At 36.0% G+C, this 17,719-nt stretch overlaps 1 protein-coding gene across 3 annotated transcripts in view; it reads right to left on the reverse strand.

Moving 5' to 3' along the window:
* UNC80 (unc-80 homolog, NALCN channel complex subunit) overlaps positions 1-17,719 on the reverse strand; it is a gene marked incomplete at both ends in the record, with an annotated part of 220,226 nt that overhangs the window by 103,140 nt on the left and 99,367 nt on the right. For 2 of the 3 annotated variants that reach the window (XM_080689607.1, XM_080689606.1), the window contains 2 exons: positions 525-728; positions 6,008-6,173. In XM_080689607.1, the coding sequence (XP_080545733.1) occupies positions 525-728; positions 6,008-6,173 (370 nt within the window). The remainder of the gene's footprint in view (positions 1-524; positions 729-6,007; positions 6,174-17,719) is intronic. The other variant, XM_080689608.1, reaches the window with a different exon arrangement.

The following is a 17,719-nucleotide window of genomic DNA, read 5'->3' on the forward strand; positions in this document are numbered from 1 at the left end:
CCCAAGCACTGGGGTTACAGATGTATGCCACCATGCCTAGCTTTTTAAAAAAATAATTAAATAGGGCCTTTAGGTATGTGTCCCCATGGGGATTTCTACATTTGACTTTGAAGGTCCTGGTCATAGCATGGATACACAAACATCTGGATTTCTAAAACTGTTCTTGCATCGAAGTATTATTTTGCTAATGTGTACTCTCTACCTTGTCTGCTCAAAGTGGGGTCCTGGAATCATTAGCATCAGTTCACCAGTAAGCTCGTTAAAAGTGCAGCATCTCAGACCCCTGCCCTGATCAGCTTAATTAGAATCTGCACTTCAACAAGACTTCCAGGTGACCTGCGTGCACATAAAAGTCCAAGTAGCCTCCTAAAGGGTAGTGTGATTTGCAGACAGAATGAGCTGTCTAACCTACAGCTCTGCTCTCTATCTCTGTATGCCTAAGAAAATGGACTTCAGCTGCTTCAGGATTTCAGTCCTGTCTTCCTACCCCCCACGTCCCTGCACATCCCACTCTTCTATGTTACCTAGGTCAGTGACAGTGTCCCTGCTCTGGGACAGCTGCAGCTCCTCAGCCTCAGACTCTGAGTCCTGCCGTGATAACTTGCTGCTCTTTAAGCTGCCGACCCGGCGAATGCTGGACAAGGAACCCCCCTTCTTCACCTGGAAACTGCGGGTTCCTTTAATCTGGAGCAGGCGAGAACCTCCTATCCTGATCTTCCTGCTGGGAACTGTATTAAAAGAATAAAATAGGGCTTTCCCCCCATTGGTTTCCCCCAGCCAGTGTTAGATCCAAGTTTGCCCCAACTCGTCCCTGATCAGCCTCCTCTGTGTTGGTCTTGGATGAGCATTTCTGGGCAGAGGGCTTCCCTCTGGCCCCCAGTTCCCAGCTCTGTCGGGCAGGCAGGAGGCTGGGGCCACTGGGAAGGGCTGGTGCAGCATCTTGCTTGGACACAAAGCTCATCGAGACTGGGAACAACCTGCTCTTTCTGGCCCAGGGTTCATAAGCATGAGCGTGTCCTTGCGGCAACATCATCTAGGACTGTTAGTACATTTACAGCACGTTATTAAATTATTTCATAGAACCACAAACCATTTTCTTTTCTTGTGAAATGGACTTATAGAATTCTGTGAACTGTCACGCAAGCCCTTTCCTTTTGGAGTACTTCATTAAGAAATAGAAACGAGAGGTGTTTCTCTCTCCAAAAGGCAGCGGTGGGTTCCCCTCTCCTCCCCAGCGAAGGCCACTAAGGTTCCCCTCATTGGGGTGTCTTGGGTGAGCATGCACATGAAGCAGCTCCATTTTCGGTGCACCTAGTGATTTCACAGCATCCTCATCTCAAAGGACTGGGGAGAGTAAATCGCAATGGTGCAATGCCTTGAGCCCACTGTATAGTCTACCAAGAAGAACATGCACTATTCATCTTGAGTGGAAGAAACAGTCAGCAGTGGAGAAAATAAAAGGGTAAAAAATACATTTAAAATTGAAATCTAATTTTTTTCAAAAGTCAAAACCATCCATATTTATATACATACCTTTGCAATACCTCTTTGCAATATTTAGTGTTGTAAATATTGATTTGTAAAAGAAGCATTGAGAAAACTCTTAGAACATAAAATCTATTATTAGGAAGGGGCCAGTTTTATAAGACATGAACAAGATTCCTTACTAATTATTAAAGCATAGTTATTCATATTTTTAAGTTCTATTGGGCAATTTTCATTTTAGTTTTAGGTTTCTCATCCATAGGAGAGTTATTGTGTCACTGTAATAGAACTTGCATAACTTTTTAAAATGTTAGTTAAATGTATACTTTCAATGCCACATATAGGAGCCCCAGAGAATTGCTGTTGAAAAATGTGAATGTGTAATCTCTGTTTTACTCCTGAGATTAAGAAAGACTAAAATGATCACCACTCAGCTGGTTAAGGCCTCATGGAGCTCCCTGAATGAATCTGGATAGAATTTCACATCTGGAAGTAATTTCTTGCAGCACTGTTGGATAAATTTCATAACAATTATAGATCATAATGCTATATTTTAATTATAGCACATAACTCACCAACTGTATTTTTCAATATTAGTGTTAGCCTTAATTGATACTTTATGATCCATCTGAAATATGTTTGAAACAGAATATAATTATCATTTTTAATGACTATTGGAGCAATTTTATGTTTAAGTAGATTGAGAAGTAGAGAAAAAGATTAGAATGATAATTCTTATATTTTTATAGAGGCACACAGTAATATTCTTTGCATGATTTTATGACCCTCTTCAGCCTACAAATGCAGCAAAATAATCGCAAATAAAAGTGATATGGAAGGGATTTAATTTTGAGGATTTGTCCTAACACCAGAGATAATTGGAGACATCATGGAGTGCTAAAAATTTAGGGTTCACCCTCTACATTATGATGTGTGGTTAGAATGCACCAACATATGTTGAAAATTAGGGTTCAGAATTATGACATTATTTACGAGGGACACAGCAGTTAGAATTCAGATTTTGTTTTGCACATGAGAAATTTCAGCTGAGACTTTACAACATTCAATTTTAGCCTTTGTTTCCATGACAACTAGAACTACTATGGAAGTGAAACATTTATCTAAATTGGATAACACATCTCTTTCCCCCCTTTGCTCTCACCCCACATTGCATCCATTAGTAAGTTCTGCTAGCTTTATTCTCCAAAATAGCATAGAGTGTTGAAAACTCTGTCACATCTTTTCTGGATTAATGCAGCTACCTAAAACTGTTCTGCATACCCCATTATTATAGATCCAGTCATATTTAACACATACATAATAAATCTACCTCTGTAATACTCTTATAGTAAAACCCACCAACAATTTTATGATGCACTTAAAATACACTTAAAGTTCTAATCAACCTACCAGACCCCATTTAGTCTTTGCCTAACATTCTGATCCATCTCCTACATGTGACTCTTTCCCTAGCCCACTCTGTGGTAATCATGTTAGTCTTGTTCAAATGCTCCAGGTTCCTTCAGGCATCACAGCTTTGATCTCACAGCTGCATCTCTTCAGATGCTACTTCCTCAGCTCTTTGCACAACTGACTTCTGACATCATGCAGGTCTCTCTGCTCACTGTCAGTTAAGAGGGCATTCTCTACCTCCCTTCCTACTCCTGGTCACAGTACTGGTCTTAATTTGTTTTTCTTTGTATTAGTTATCTCCACTTGAAAGCCTGTTATTTCTTGTTATTTACTGTTATGTGAATTGCAATTAGTGATTAACTATTAGTTAATATAAATTAAAATACATACGGAAATTTTGGTTTTGTTCATAGCTGTATTCTTGGAACCTGTAATAATTTCCACGATACTGTAAGTGCTCAGCACATGAATGTTGAATAAGGAGACTCATCTTGGTGTCTGTGATTTGGAATACCAGTCTAAGTTTGTCTTTAGAATATGGTTAAAATGATGATTCCACATAAATATTTTAGGCTAATATTTTTAGTTCTAAGGATTAACAGTTCACATTAGTTTTCCCTGGTAGAATCTGAATTGTCTTCAGGATATTTATTTCAGAAGCTAAGCTTTTAAGCTTTTAAAATAGCAAGTGGTATACTGTGTGTGTGTGTGTGTGTGTGTGTGTGTGTGTGTGTGTGTGTGTGTGTGTTTACTGGGAATTAAGCCTAGAGGTATTCTATCTCTGAGCTATACCCCTAGCCCTATTCTACTTTTTATTTGGAAAAAGGGTCTCTATAAGTTTTAGAGGACCTCCCTAAGTTGCTGAGGCTGGCCAAAAGCCTGTGATCCTCCTCTCTCAGCTTTGTAAGTACTGGGATTACAGATGTGTACCACCACTACCAGCCAGATGGCATAAAATTTTGAAAAGTGTTTTACTAATCATAGTTAGCAGGATCCATTGCCATAATTTTCGTGTTGGCTTTAGTAAGTGATAATAGCTTGTCAAATAGATTAAGGAATATTTAGAAATCTTTGGGAAGATGTTTGCCAACTGATTAAGGAAATTTTACGAACATGTTCTCATTTTATTTATAGTTTCCAGTTTTTGTTCTTCATTTATTTAACAACTTTCATATATTAACATAACCACTCTGTGAGGAGAAAAAGATAATTAGTATTTAAAAATATTAGCATTAGCATTTGAGTGTTTAAACATTAAAGGCAATTTACATAAATAATACTCATGAAATTAAAATGCTCTTAAAATTAATCAGATATTTATTTTATAATGGTGTAGAATTCACTATGCTTAAGTTTAACCATGTCAATATTTGGAATTTTTTTCAACTACTTATCATCATAATGTTGAATGGAATTTTAAAAAGACTGCTTTCCAAGTTAAAATACCTTTGGGATATATTTAAAAGATGGAGGTTATCATTCTCTGAAGTAGTATATTTGAGAAAATGTTGACTTGATGTTTCTTTATACTTGGAAATTGCTCAAAGCCTGGCTTATCCTATGACATGGGCTCTGTTCACCATACATTCAATAGAATATGATATACTGAGTCTTTGAACTTTTAAATTGTCAAGACAATATTGTGACCTTGAAATGTTAAAAAAATTCCCAGTGTATATGTATTCTTTACAAGATTTTAAATATTTTTTGTGTTTTGTCTATAGAAGGCCATTTCTTCTAAGAACCATTAAGTTAATCAAACATGTATTAGGCCATTGTTTTTAGGACATTATAAAATACACAAAATTAGCTTTGACTCTTGTAACAAATGTACAGATGTTCATTTAATTGAAATTATTTATAAATGTATTGAAGGTCAATAGGATTTAAGAAATAATAAAATCACACAGTGAACTAGACAGTTTAGAGGAGCCTTTAGAGAGTACCTTAAAACTTTGTAATCTTCAGTTCATAGTTAGGATTTTGCATGTGATTCTAATCTGTATGCTAATGATGTTAGAAAAGTAAAAATGACAAGTGCTTTACTGTGTTTCTACTTTCTGCCAAGTACTAAGTTGATGCTTTGCTTGTATCATTTTATTTAAAGCTCTAAGAATCGCAATGGAGGTGTTACATTAACCCAATTTTATAGAAAAAAAAAGCTGTAGCTTAAAGGTCACATAGAATTACTATATTTTGCCCATTTTAAGAGGTACATCTTTTTCACATTCTGACATATTTAAAATTAGGATTTGTCATAAAATTAATGATATCTTATGAATACTCATGTCAGGTAGCAGCAGTGTTATATTTGCTCTTGCTATGTCCATGTAATTGTCTAAAGCATCAGCACCCAAATGTTGAGAATGGGTGCTAGCATCTTTTACCCTCAAGGAGCCAAGTGGTAGTGAGGGGTGGGTGAGGTGGGTAAGTTTGGTGTGTTTGGCAACAGTTTTGGAGAGGAATCGAGGTAGGCTAGCTTCATACCATTGCAAATTGGCTCAAGTAATTAGAACAAACAGTTTGACTTCATTTCTGGATCCATTTCAGAAATGATGTATCACTAATGTTCTGATGACATAGAAGACATTATGCTATAGAAAAATATGGATGCTTGAGTTGAAAAATTATTAAGAAAGTTGAACTCTGAACTGAAGATAGTTTAGAAAAGCTTCGATAAAGATTTGAGTTATTACTCTTTTTTGGGATGCAAAGGAATGATCTATAATAATAAAAATCTGCATCTAATTGAGTCTGAAAGCCCTCTTTCAATCAGAATAAAATACAAGAAAAGTGATAATAAAATATCACAGAAGAGCTGAATTGAAAGTGTTTTTCTTTCTTATTGGTAAGTAATGTAATGGCTTGTCTTAGAGCTAATGGCATCTTAGGTTCAGTGGGATGTGGAAAATTGCTGAACTGGAATTAAAATCCAAGTCACTCTTACTGCAAAGTCCAACCTCTGAGCAGTATGGTGTCCTGCCTCATACAGCCTATTGAATCAGTACTGTTTGGAATCAACAATTTGAGCAGTTTTATAGTTTTAGACTCTAAACCAAACATCCTATGAGAAACTCTAAAACATGAAATGATCCATGCTCTTCCATACCTTTCTTCTCCTCAACCCCTGCATCTGATTTGAGGGTATGGCTGCTGCTGTGGAGAGAATCTTTTGAGTCTTCATTTTCATCCAGGACCCCGGCGAAGCTGATCTTCCTCTCATATCTGTGTCGGTCCAAGTCAGGTTCTAGACGAAGTCTGCAGCTCTCCAAATCCTGAAATATCAGTGAGGAGCCCGTGCGTGCTGGTATTTCCCCAACACCGCCTTGGTCTTGTGCCAAACCTCTCTCCATCCTGAATCATGTACACAACTACATCTAACTAGCCACATTCTTTCTCTGTTGCCAGTGTTAGACTGTGGCCTTTAATAAAAAGCTATCCCTCCAGTAGAAAATAAGGTCTTTCTTATCATAGATTTTCTCTTTTTACACATAGTTATCTTCTAAAAGCAAAGACCTTGTTCTGAATCTAGAACTCACTTTCTTGCCTCTCTTTTTCCAGTTTTTGCTGCATTTTTGACACTTATCTGTTTATCAAATTATCACACACTGAGTATGAATGTGCTAAGTACTGTGAGATAGATAAGAAATTGTTCTTTTCAGAAAGGAACTGAGAATCCCAAAATAGAAAATGATAAGATGAAAGTGAAAAATTCTGAGACCTTAGAAATCAGGTTTGGAGACTAAAGTCAGCAGAATAATGGCTTCCAAACAGCCATACCCTGATTCCCTGGGTCTGAGAATATGTTGCCTAACATTGCCACAGGGACCTTGCAGGTGAGATTAAGGGTAAGGACCTTAAAAAAGGGAGACAATTGTGGACTCAGTGAGCTAAGTGGGCTCAGCTTATTCAAATGAATCCTTAAAAGTGGAGAATGTTCCTAGGCCATGGTTAGAGGCAGGTATGAGATACTCTTAGAGGATGTGAAGATGCGGGAAGGAGTCATGAATCAAGGAATGTGGATGGTCTCCAGAACACAGAAAAATAGTAAGAAAACACATTCTCCCCTAGTGTCCCAGGAAGGAACAAAACCTTACCAGTACTTTGGTTTGAGCTCAGCAAAATCTGGCTTGGATTTCTGACCTCCAGGGCCATAAGATATTATGCTTGTGTGATTGTAAACAACTAAATTTGTGGTAGCTTGCTATACCAGAATCAGAAGTGAACATAGAGGTAATGCTCAAGTCAAATTTTGAGGATCAGGTGAAGTTTCTTGGCAAGCAAATGGGGGAAATCAGTTTAGGTTCAAGAAAACTCATGTGTGAGGACTGGAGGCTCAAAACAGGACACATTGGGGAAATTTCCTTATTCTCTCTAGGAGGACCTAAATATGAAAGGGACTTCATTACTATTTGATGATGAACTCGGTAGTATGATTCCCCCAAAACAAAACTTGAGGACTGTAATTACTCAGTAGGCATTTGGCCTCTGAGACCCCAAATTGGAATTCTGACCAGTTCTGTGATAGGAGTATCATTTATTCAGAAGGTCATGTATTTGTTTGTTTGTTTGTTTTTGTGGAACTCAAGATGGAACCCAGGGGTATTTTATCTCTGAGCTATATCACAGCACTTAGTATCTTTTTAAAAAATTTTAACCAAGGCCTAGCTAAGTGGCTTGAGGTTCTTACCAAATTGCTAAGGCTGGCCTAGAAACTGTGTTCTGAGTACTCTGAAGTACTGGGATTGCAGGCATGTGTCACTATGCCCAGGTCAGAAGATCATGTTTAATTATTAATTTATAAAGTACTGTTAGAAGACCTGAAAAATAAAAGCTGAATAAAATGCTAACTTTATTCTTATGTAGTAGTTTTGTAATTATGACATAGTAAAATCCTAAGAATAAAATATATATAAAAACAAAAAATTTTTTTGGTACTGGAGATTGAATTGAGGGGCATTCTACCTCAGAGACTTGCCGCCAACCCTTTTTATATTTTATTTTGAAACAAGGTTTTGCTAAATTGCTGAGGCTGGCTGGATGCGATTTTCCCATCTCAGCCTCCCAAGTACAGGGGTCATTGGCATGTACCACTATGCCAGGCTTAAATATATATGTATTACACACACATACATATACATATATATGCATACACACATATACATACATAATACATACATACATACATACATATGTATACATGTACATGTATAAACTGGGGATTGAACCCAGCAGCATTCTATCTCTAAGGTATACCCAGAGTTCTATTTTTTATTCTTTATTTTGAAACAGGGTCTCACTGAGTTGTGAAGGACCTCACTAGGTAGCTGAGGCTGGTTGCAAATCTGTGATCCTCCTGTCTCAGCCTCCCAAGTACTGGGATTACAAGCATACACCACCATGCTCAGCTTTAAAATATTTTTAAAAAACCAATTTGCACCAAAACTAAAATCTTAAGCTTTTGATTGCCATAAGTAAGATGATATTTTAACTTCTACATGTTGTACTATACGTCGTTTCTTCCCTTCCTAGTAGATGAAGAATGGATGCTACACTTTGGTACCTAGAGAATTATAGTGTGTCTGGGAAATAAAGGAACTCGCTAGATGGAATCTATTTTAACATTTTAAAAAATATTCTAGGAACAGAACTAACTTCCTGAAATTGATCCCTTTGAGGAAAAATAAACTAATCTACTGTTGGTCTTGGTAATAATTCCATAGCAATTAGGGAAATTTTTAAATTGGGACAAAAAGTAATAATATAACAATTCTGATTCTCAAAAGTAGTTATCCCTTCCAATTCTTTTATCTGATTGTCAGTCCCAAAGTTTGAATGTAACTTTCAAAGCTACATTCAACTATGAGCTTTCCCATGGATATTTTTTGGACTTTTCCAGCTTCTTTGGCCAACCTCAGCCCTCTGCTGCGTTCAGCGAGCTACTCTTACATTTTGCTCTAGGAAATAGTTACGTAGGTGTTAGATTTCCTGTTATACATGCATCTCTGCATCACCTCCATGCCAAACCTGCAGCCATCTCAGCACCTCACTCATCATCTACGCCCAGTAACTATTCATTAATTTGGCCTTGGTATATATAAACTGTGTTGCTTCTGACTTTTTAAGAACACTTGGAATTCACAAGTATGTGTTTTACAACCTGATTTATTAAATCCCACTGACACAGTTACAACTGCTAGCACAACCTTGTACTAAACATTCCATAGGTTGTTTTCCCTAATGGGTTAATGTGGACATACACAAACCTCTTTACTGACTTTAAAATAATTTTTATGGGCTCATTTAGGCACTTGATAAAAGTTATTTGTTTGGATTCCATGCTTCTTGGCATTAGTTGTTGGTTTTACTAACGCAACTTGGAAACATTTTAATAGACCATTACCTTTATAAACAACATTCTCTACCTAAAAAAGGATTCCTTTATTAGGGGTGGTGATACAGCTCAGTGGTAGTGCACTTGATTGGCATGTGTGAGATCATGGGTTAAATCCCCAGTAACACACACATACATACATACACAAACACACACACACATACACACACAAATATTCTTGTATGGTCTCAAGTATGGAATACAATATTATGAGAAAATTGTACTGTTTTTCTTTTGTATATTATGAATCTTGTTAAAGTGATTTTTTTCCATATACATACATACATACATACATACATACATACATGTATTATTGGAGTCTACAAAAACTGAATACAATGCTATAAGGAGATGTTTCTTTGAAGAAAAGCACTAAGTTATATCTAGAAATCTATCTGAAAAAAAATTAAGTTGGTAAAAATATATTTTTGAGAAAATTTTAATACTCTAATTTTTCTTTTTCTTTTATCTCTACTCCCCACTCAGTTCTAGGTTTTTCTGACTCTTTTAAGAGATAATTATGGTTAAATCAACTAATTTTATTTTAATTATTATGTTAAAAGCTATTTTTATTTCCCTTTTACATTTTTAATATAACTAGGACTTTTTCAAACAAATATTTTACAGACAAACCTCTATTTTAAAAATAGTACAAAGACATTTTCTTGGTCACTAATGTTCCTAATCCTCTCCCATGTCAAAACTTCAGATTCCATAATATTTTTAGCTTCTAATATAATAATTCTACTAATTTATATTATTTTATGTACTAAGGTAGTTATTTATTTCTACTACACTAAAATATTAATGGAGTAATAAAATTCTTGAAAGGTCTAAAAGTATGTTTGCAGCAAATATTATGTTTAGACTATTTGCCTTTGGCTGTATTTATTCTCAGTCAGTAGATTCATTGCTTAGTACAATTTCTTAACTCTTCGGCCTTTAATGGTGCATGCTTATAATGCCTGTACTTGGGAGACTGAGATAGGAAGATCACAGGTTTGAGGCGAGCTCAGCAACTTAGTGAGGACCTCTGCAACTAAGCGAGACCTGGTTTTAAAATAATATATATATATATATAATATATTATATATTATATAATATATATATATATATATATATATATATATATATATATATATATATGGCTGGGGGTGTAGCTCAATCCAAAGTACCACAATACTTTATAAAATAAAAGATAATAAAATAAAATTTAAGAAAAGAAATCTGTCACCTGCATCAACATGGGTAAACCTTGAGGACATTACTCAGAGTAAAATATGCCTCTTACATAGATTAATACTTCATGATTCCACATAGATGAAGTATCTAAAATTGCTAAATTAAGCCAGGCATGGTGAGGCATGCTTGTAATCCCCGCGCTTGGGAGGCAGAGACAGGAGGATCGCGCAGGTTCGAAGCCAGCTGTGCTGGTTTAGGAGACCCTGTTTCCAAATAAAAATGTAAAAATAGGTCTGGGAGTGTAGGGCTTCCAGGAACCCCAGTACCACCAAAAAAAAATAATAATAAAATAAAATAACTAAATTAAAAGGAGGACAAAAGTGGTGGCTGTCAGGGATTATGTGAAGGGGGAAGTGGGGAATTACTAAGCAATGGGAATCAGGTTTTAGTCAGGAGAGATGAACATGCTTTAGAAATGTGCTGTATAATACTATATTTATTGTCAACAATAGTGTATTATACACTTAGATGTTTGTTAAGAGAAGACATTTTATGTTAAGTGTTCTTACCACAGTTTTTAAAAAAGAAAGAATCTGAAATATTTCAATGTTGGTAAAGTCAGTCTTACGATGCACTGATTTTCCTATAGAACGTTAGAATGTGGCTTGAGCCTTCTTTACTTTCAACTATAGTTAGATGGCTGAAATATGAAAAATACATCTTTCCTGCCTTATTTTATAAAGGCCACACTCCAGCAGGATACAAAAACCTAAACTTAGCAATGAAAATGCTATTGTAAGAGGAAGAAAATGGCAACTGTGGGACACAGCACATCTCAGTAGCTGTAACAAAAATCAACTACCGAGAAGGCAGCTTTTTGACAAGAAAAAACAAAGCAGTGAAGATACATACAAAAGAAAACACAAAAAAGGGAACCATGGCAGAATAAAATCCTAGTCATAACATGAGACTGATAGCAGAGCCCAAGTGTGATTGACCTGGTGTTGTGGCTGGCGCAATCCCGGGCTGCCAGCCTGAATCGTGATTGTCAGCTCTGCAGCCCCAATAAATCCAGTAAGAAAACCAAGAAGTGAAATAAGTGGCGGCAGAGCTCTAATATCTTACATGACCAGCACTATGCTTCAGGGGCAGAGATAAAGGTCCAAAAGCCCATGTGCTCATCAGAATCCAGCACCTGCAGCAGCACACTGTGACCTCCAGAGAACCGGACCACAAAACAGTAAGGTAATCACCTTCCTCAGTGGACGACCACCCAGAGCATCCATGGGACCCTGGCAGGCTAAGATCTGGTGGGCCACACTGTAGGTGGTGGAGTTATAACCTACAGACACAAGAAAGGCCCAAAGTGCCCAGGGTGCAGTACTGGCACAGGGTCACAGGGAGTTGCACCGAGATTACACTGTACACCTTCCACCAGTTCAGATAGGGAGATGTAGGCTCAGGGCCAGAAGGTGCAGAGCCCAGAACCAGAGAGCACAGAGACCAGGACCAGAAAACTCAGAACCCTGCTTTTACCCAAAACTCATTTACAGTGACACCCGCCACTCTGACACAGAAGCACAAAGCGATGGGAGGTGAGAGAGGAGCGCAAATGCTCATAAAGTGGGTTTAAAACTGACAATAGGTTACTGGGCAAATGAGAGATATTGGAACATGTTCCAGAACCTACTATAGTGAACAGACATTATATGGGCCCTATATGTGTAAATTGGCAGTATTTTTTTTATTTTCTTCCTCACTGTTGCTAGTTATTTTTGTTTGTTTGTTTTGATTTGTTCTTATTGTTAGTTTTTGTTGATTGTTTTGTTATTTTATGCATGTTTGTCTGCTCCCTCCCATTTCTTTTACAAACTTCCTTCCTTTATCCTATCTATTCTCTTCTCTCAAAACTTTTTTTCTCTTTCTGTATCTCGTTTGATATCCAAGCTATTTTATATCTCCATACCTAAATATTCTATACTAACTATAAGAATCTTACTATAGCATTGCCTCTCATCTCAATCAGACACTACCTTTTTATACTTAAATTTTTACTCAACTTAATCATATCTTCTACTTTACCCTACTCCTATACCCATCACCCAAGCTCCCCCCCCAACCTAACCCTCATCACTAAAAAGAACACTACTTACCAGTGCATGAACCTGCTTTCACCTCTAAATCCCTGCAGCTAAGATTGGATCAGATATGTGATCCACAGAAATGGACAACCAGACAATAAATATAAACTAACCATAGCAGATAAAAGAAAGCACTCAACAGACCACACATCAAGGTTTAGAAAAAAAAAATAGGTCATAAACTATTCTACCCACACCACTGAGATGACTCCTTATAAAGGTAGCGGCAGACAGAATACCTGACCTTAACACCTGAAACTCATCAATGCCAGCATAACAGCAAGCAGAAGGTACCCCAGAGCAACTCAGTTTTGATGATCTACAGGTAGAACAACAGTGGACTGACAGTAGACACAGTCTTTAAGATTAATATCAAAGTGTGAGAAAAAGCTGGAACCATCTCTCCCAATAGTGATCTGGAACAGCACCTATCAATGACTCACCCACAAAAAGAAAGAAGATGCCAAGATAACAGGAACAGAAACCCAATGATTCTGAAAATATGAGAATGAGGAACAGTAAGGAAATAGGGGAAAATATGAATATTGACCTATAAGAAATGCAACAGAGAATTCTGAATCCTGATCTTCAGTAAGATGAAAGGCCTAACAGTTAGTGTACAGGAAATGAAATAGGAAATTGAGATGTTAAGAAAGAATCAGGAAAAGGCCTGGAATGAAATGAAAGAGTAATTAAATGAAATGAAGACAATAATAGAAAGAAATTCTGGAAGACTAGATGAAATGAAAAACAGAATATTATTGTTAGAAGTCCATTCAAAACCAAAAGCACAGTCAACAGTATACAGATTACAACAACAGAACCTAAACACCAAATAACCATGGGATGATATGAAATGTCCTAACTTACAGATAAAAGACACTGAAGAAGGAATAGAAGCACAGACCAAGGGTATATGCAATCTCTTCAGAGAAATAATTTCAGAGAATTTTCCAAATAAGGAAAGAGACTTGGACATCCATGTACAAGAGACATATAGAACACTATTAAGACAAGATCAAAGAAGGACTTCCCCATGCCATGTAAATAATCAAAATGAACAACATAGAGGCTAAAGAAAGAATATTAAAAGCAGTGAGAACAAAATAATGGTTGACATTCAGGTACAAAACAGTAAAAATTACTCCAGACTTTAAAACCCAAGTCATGAATGCCAGGAGAGACTGGTATGATGTACTCCAGACCCTGGAAAAAAACAACTTCTAACCAAAACTTCTATATCCATCAAGATTAATATTCAAAATTTATGGAGAAATAAAAGTGTTTCAAGACAAGCAGAATCTCAAAAACTTCATGAATACTAAGCCAGCACTAGAGAAAATACTTAAAGACATAAATCATAAAGAAGAAAAAGTAGCAAATTTCAAAACCAGAGAAGAGATGAATTCTATCAGTGGGGCAACTAAGCAAAGAAGAAATAACATTATATGAAATAGAATATAGAACACAAAATGACAGAAAACAAAAATCATATCTCAATAATACCACTGAATGTCAAAGGACTTAACTCACCAATTAAAAGACAAAATGTTAATATTGATTCAAAAACGTAATCCAAATATATGCTGCTTGCAAGAAACTTACCTTACAGCCAAAGATATTCATAGGATGAACGTGAAAGGATGGAAAAAGATTTGTTATGCCAATGGAGACAAAAATCAAGCAGGGGTAACAACGCTGATATCCAATAAAACAGACTTTAAGCTAAAAGATATCAGAAGAGACAAAGCAGGGCACTTCCAATTACTAAAAGGAAAATTCAATAAGAAGATATAATGATAGTAAATGTTTACACCCCAAATGTGGGTGTACCCACATTTGTAAAATGACAGCAGATCTCAAATAGACCCAAATATAATAATATTGGGAGACATCATCACACAACTCACAACACTAGACCATTCTTCAAGGCAAAAGATGAGTAAAGACTCTTCAGAACTAAAGAAAACTATAGACCAAATGGACCTAATAGACACATACAGAACATTTCAACCAGGAACAGCAAGAGTACACATTCTTATCAGATATTCATGGACCCTTCTCCAAAATAGATCACATCCTGGGCCACAAAACAAACACCAGCAAATTTAAAAAATGTAATATATAATTTCCTGCACCTTTTCAGATCACGGAATGAAAGTTGAAATCAATAACAGGAAGACCAAAAGAAACTATTTAGAGATTTGGAGATCTCCAAAAATATTTGGAGATTGAATGATACACTATTGAACGATGAATGGATAAGATCAGAAATAAGGGGGAAAATAAAAAAAATTCCTATAATTAAAAGAAAATAGAGACACACATACCAAAATCAATGGGACACTTTGAAGGCTGTGTTAAGAGGAAAGTTTATAGCATGAGTGCCTACATAAGAACAGAGTCATCAAGTAAACAACCTAATGACACATCTCAAGGACCTAGAAAAACATGAACAGTCTAATACCAAAGCCAGCAGAAGGTATTAAATAATTAAAATCAGAGCAGAAATAAATGATATAGAGAATAAAAAACAATACAAAGGATCAACAAAACAAAAATCCGGTTCTTTGAAAACATTTATAAGATTGACAACCCCCTGGCCAACCTAATCACAAGAAAGAGAGAATCAACTCAAATAATTAAAATCAGAAATGAAAAAGAAGACATTACCAAATAGTGGGGAAATTCAAAGGATTATTAGAAACTATTTTAAAAATTTATACTCCAATAGACTGGAAAACATGGAAGAAATTGATAGATTTTTAAGCACATTTAACCTACCTCAATTGAACCAAGAGGACATAGCAAGCATAAACCAACCAACTGCAAGCAAAGAAATAAAAACAGCAATAAAAATTCTGCCATCAAAGTAAAGCCCAGGCTCAGATGGGTTTCCAGCTGAATTACAAAACTTTCAGAGATGAACTAATCCCAATACTTCACAACTTGTTATGGGAAATTGAAAAAGATGGAGTTATCCCAAGCTCCTTCTATGAGGCCAGTATCACATTAATACCAAAACCAAATAAATATACCTCAAGAAAAGATAATTACAGACCAATATCTTTGGTGAACTTAGATGCAAAATTTCTAAACAAAATGCTAGCTATATGCATTCAAAATCATATCAAAATTGTACACCATGACCAAGTTGGTTTCATCCCAGAAAGGCAAAGCTGGTTCAACATACTCAAATCAGTACATGCTATTCACCACATAAATAGAACTGAGAACAAAAATCACATGAGCATATCAATATATGCTGAAAAACTGCAAGAATTCCCTCTAAAATAGGCAATAAAACAAGGATGCCTACTATCACCACTACTTTTCAATATAGTCTTAGAGAATCTTGCCTCAGCAGTAAGATAAGGATATCAAAGAAATTCAAACAGGAAAAGAGAAATTAAAATCATCCTTGTTTGCAGATGCCATGATCCTATATTTAGAAGACCGCCCCCCCCAAAAAAAAAAAAAACTCAACCAAAATATGATGGGAGTTGATTACCCAATTCAGCAAAGTGGCAGGATACAAAATCAACCTAAAGAAATCAGTTGCTTTTCTATATGGCAACAATGAATCCATGAAGAAAGAAACGAAGAAAACAATTTCACTCACAATAACCTCAAAACCAACAAAATATTTAGGAATAATTGTAACCAAAGATGTAAAAGACCTCTAATCTTTTATAAAACATTAAACTATAAAACATTAAAGAAAAAAATTGAAGAAGACCTTGGAAGATGGAACGATCTCCCTTGCTCATGGATAGGCAGAATAAATATCATCAAAATGGCCATTCTGCTGAAAGTAATGTATAGATTCAATGCAATTCCTATTAAAATATCAACAACATTTTCATAGAGCTAGAAAAATATGTCATGAATTTAATATAGAGAAACAAAAGACCCAAAATAGCCAAAGCAATTCTCAAAAATAAGAACCATGCAGGAGGCATCACAATCCCTGACTTCAAATTATACTACAGGGTAATAGTAGTTAAAACAGCATAGTACTGGCACAGTAACAGGCATACAGGCCAATAGGACAGAATAGAAGATAAAGAAACAAACCCACACATTTGTAGTCAAATGATCTTTGACAAAGGGGCCAAATTCATATGCTAAAGAAAAGATAGCCTTTTCAACAAATGTTGCTTGGAGAACTGGCTATCCATTTGTAGAAAGATGGAATCAACTCGAGATGGATCAAAGACCTGGAAATCAGATCAGAGACTGTGAAGCTATTAGAGGAGGGCATAGGTTCAACATTTCAACATGTAGGCACAAGTAGAACTTCCTCAACAAGACCTCCAAAGCACAGGAAATTAAAACAAGAATTAACAAGTGGGATGGCATCAAACTAAAAATTTATGATCATCAAAGGAAACCATCAAGAATCTAAAAAGAAAGCCTACAGAATGGGTGAAAATCTTTACCAGTTACCACTCTGATAGAGGGATAATATCCAGAATATACAAGGAGCTCAAAAGACTCTTTTACACTAGCAAAAAATAAATAAATAAAAATAAAAAACAACCTAATTAAGAAATGGGCAACTGAATTGAATAGACACTTCACCAAAGAAAGATACAAATGGCCAATAGATACATGAAAACTGTTCAACATCATTAGCCACCAGGAAGATGTAAATCAAAACTACACTGAGATTCCATTTAACCCCAATTAGAGCGGCAAGCATAAAGAAGTCAAATACCAACAAAGGCTGGTAAGGATGCGGGGAAAGAGGAACTCTTTTACACTGTTGGTGGTAGTGCAAACTAGTTCAGTGGCTATGGAGATCAGTGTGGAGATTTCTTAGAAAACATGGGAATGGATCCACCATATAAACCAGTTATACCACTCTTGGGTATCTTCTCAAAGGGGTTGAAATCAGAGAACTACAGTAACATATGCATACCCATGTTCATAGCAGCACAATTTGCAATAGCAAAAATATGGAACCAACCTAGGTCTCAATCAAAAGATAAATGGATTGCAAAATTGTGGGAAATACACAGTGGAATTCTATTCAGCAATAAAGAAGAACAAAATCATATCATTCACAAGATGGAAAGATCTGGAGAACTTTATGTTCAGT

The sequence above is a fragment of the Muscardinus avellanarius genome, assembly GCF_963383645.1.
Source record: "Muscardinus avellanarius genome assembly, chromosome: 2".
In the NCBI taxonomy this organism is placed as follows: domain Eukaryota; kingdom Metazoa; phylum Chordata; class Mammalia; order Rodentia; family Gliridae; genus Muscardinus; species Muscardinus avellanarius.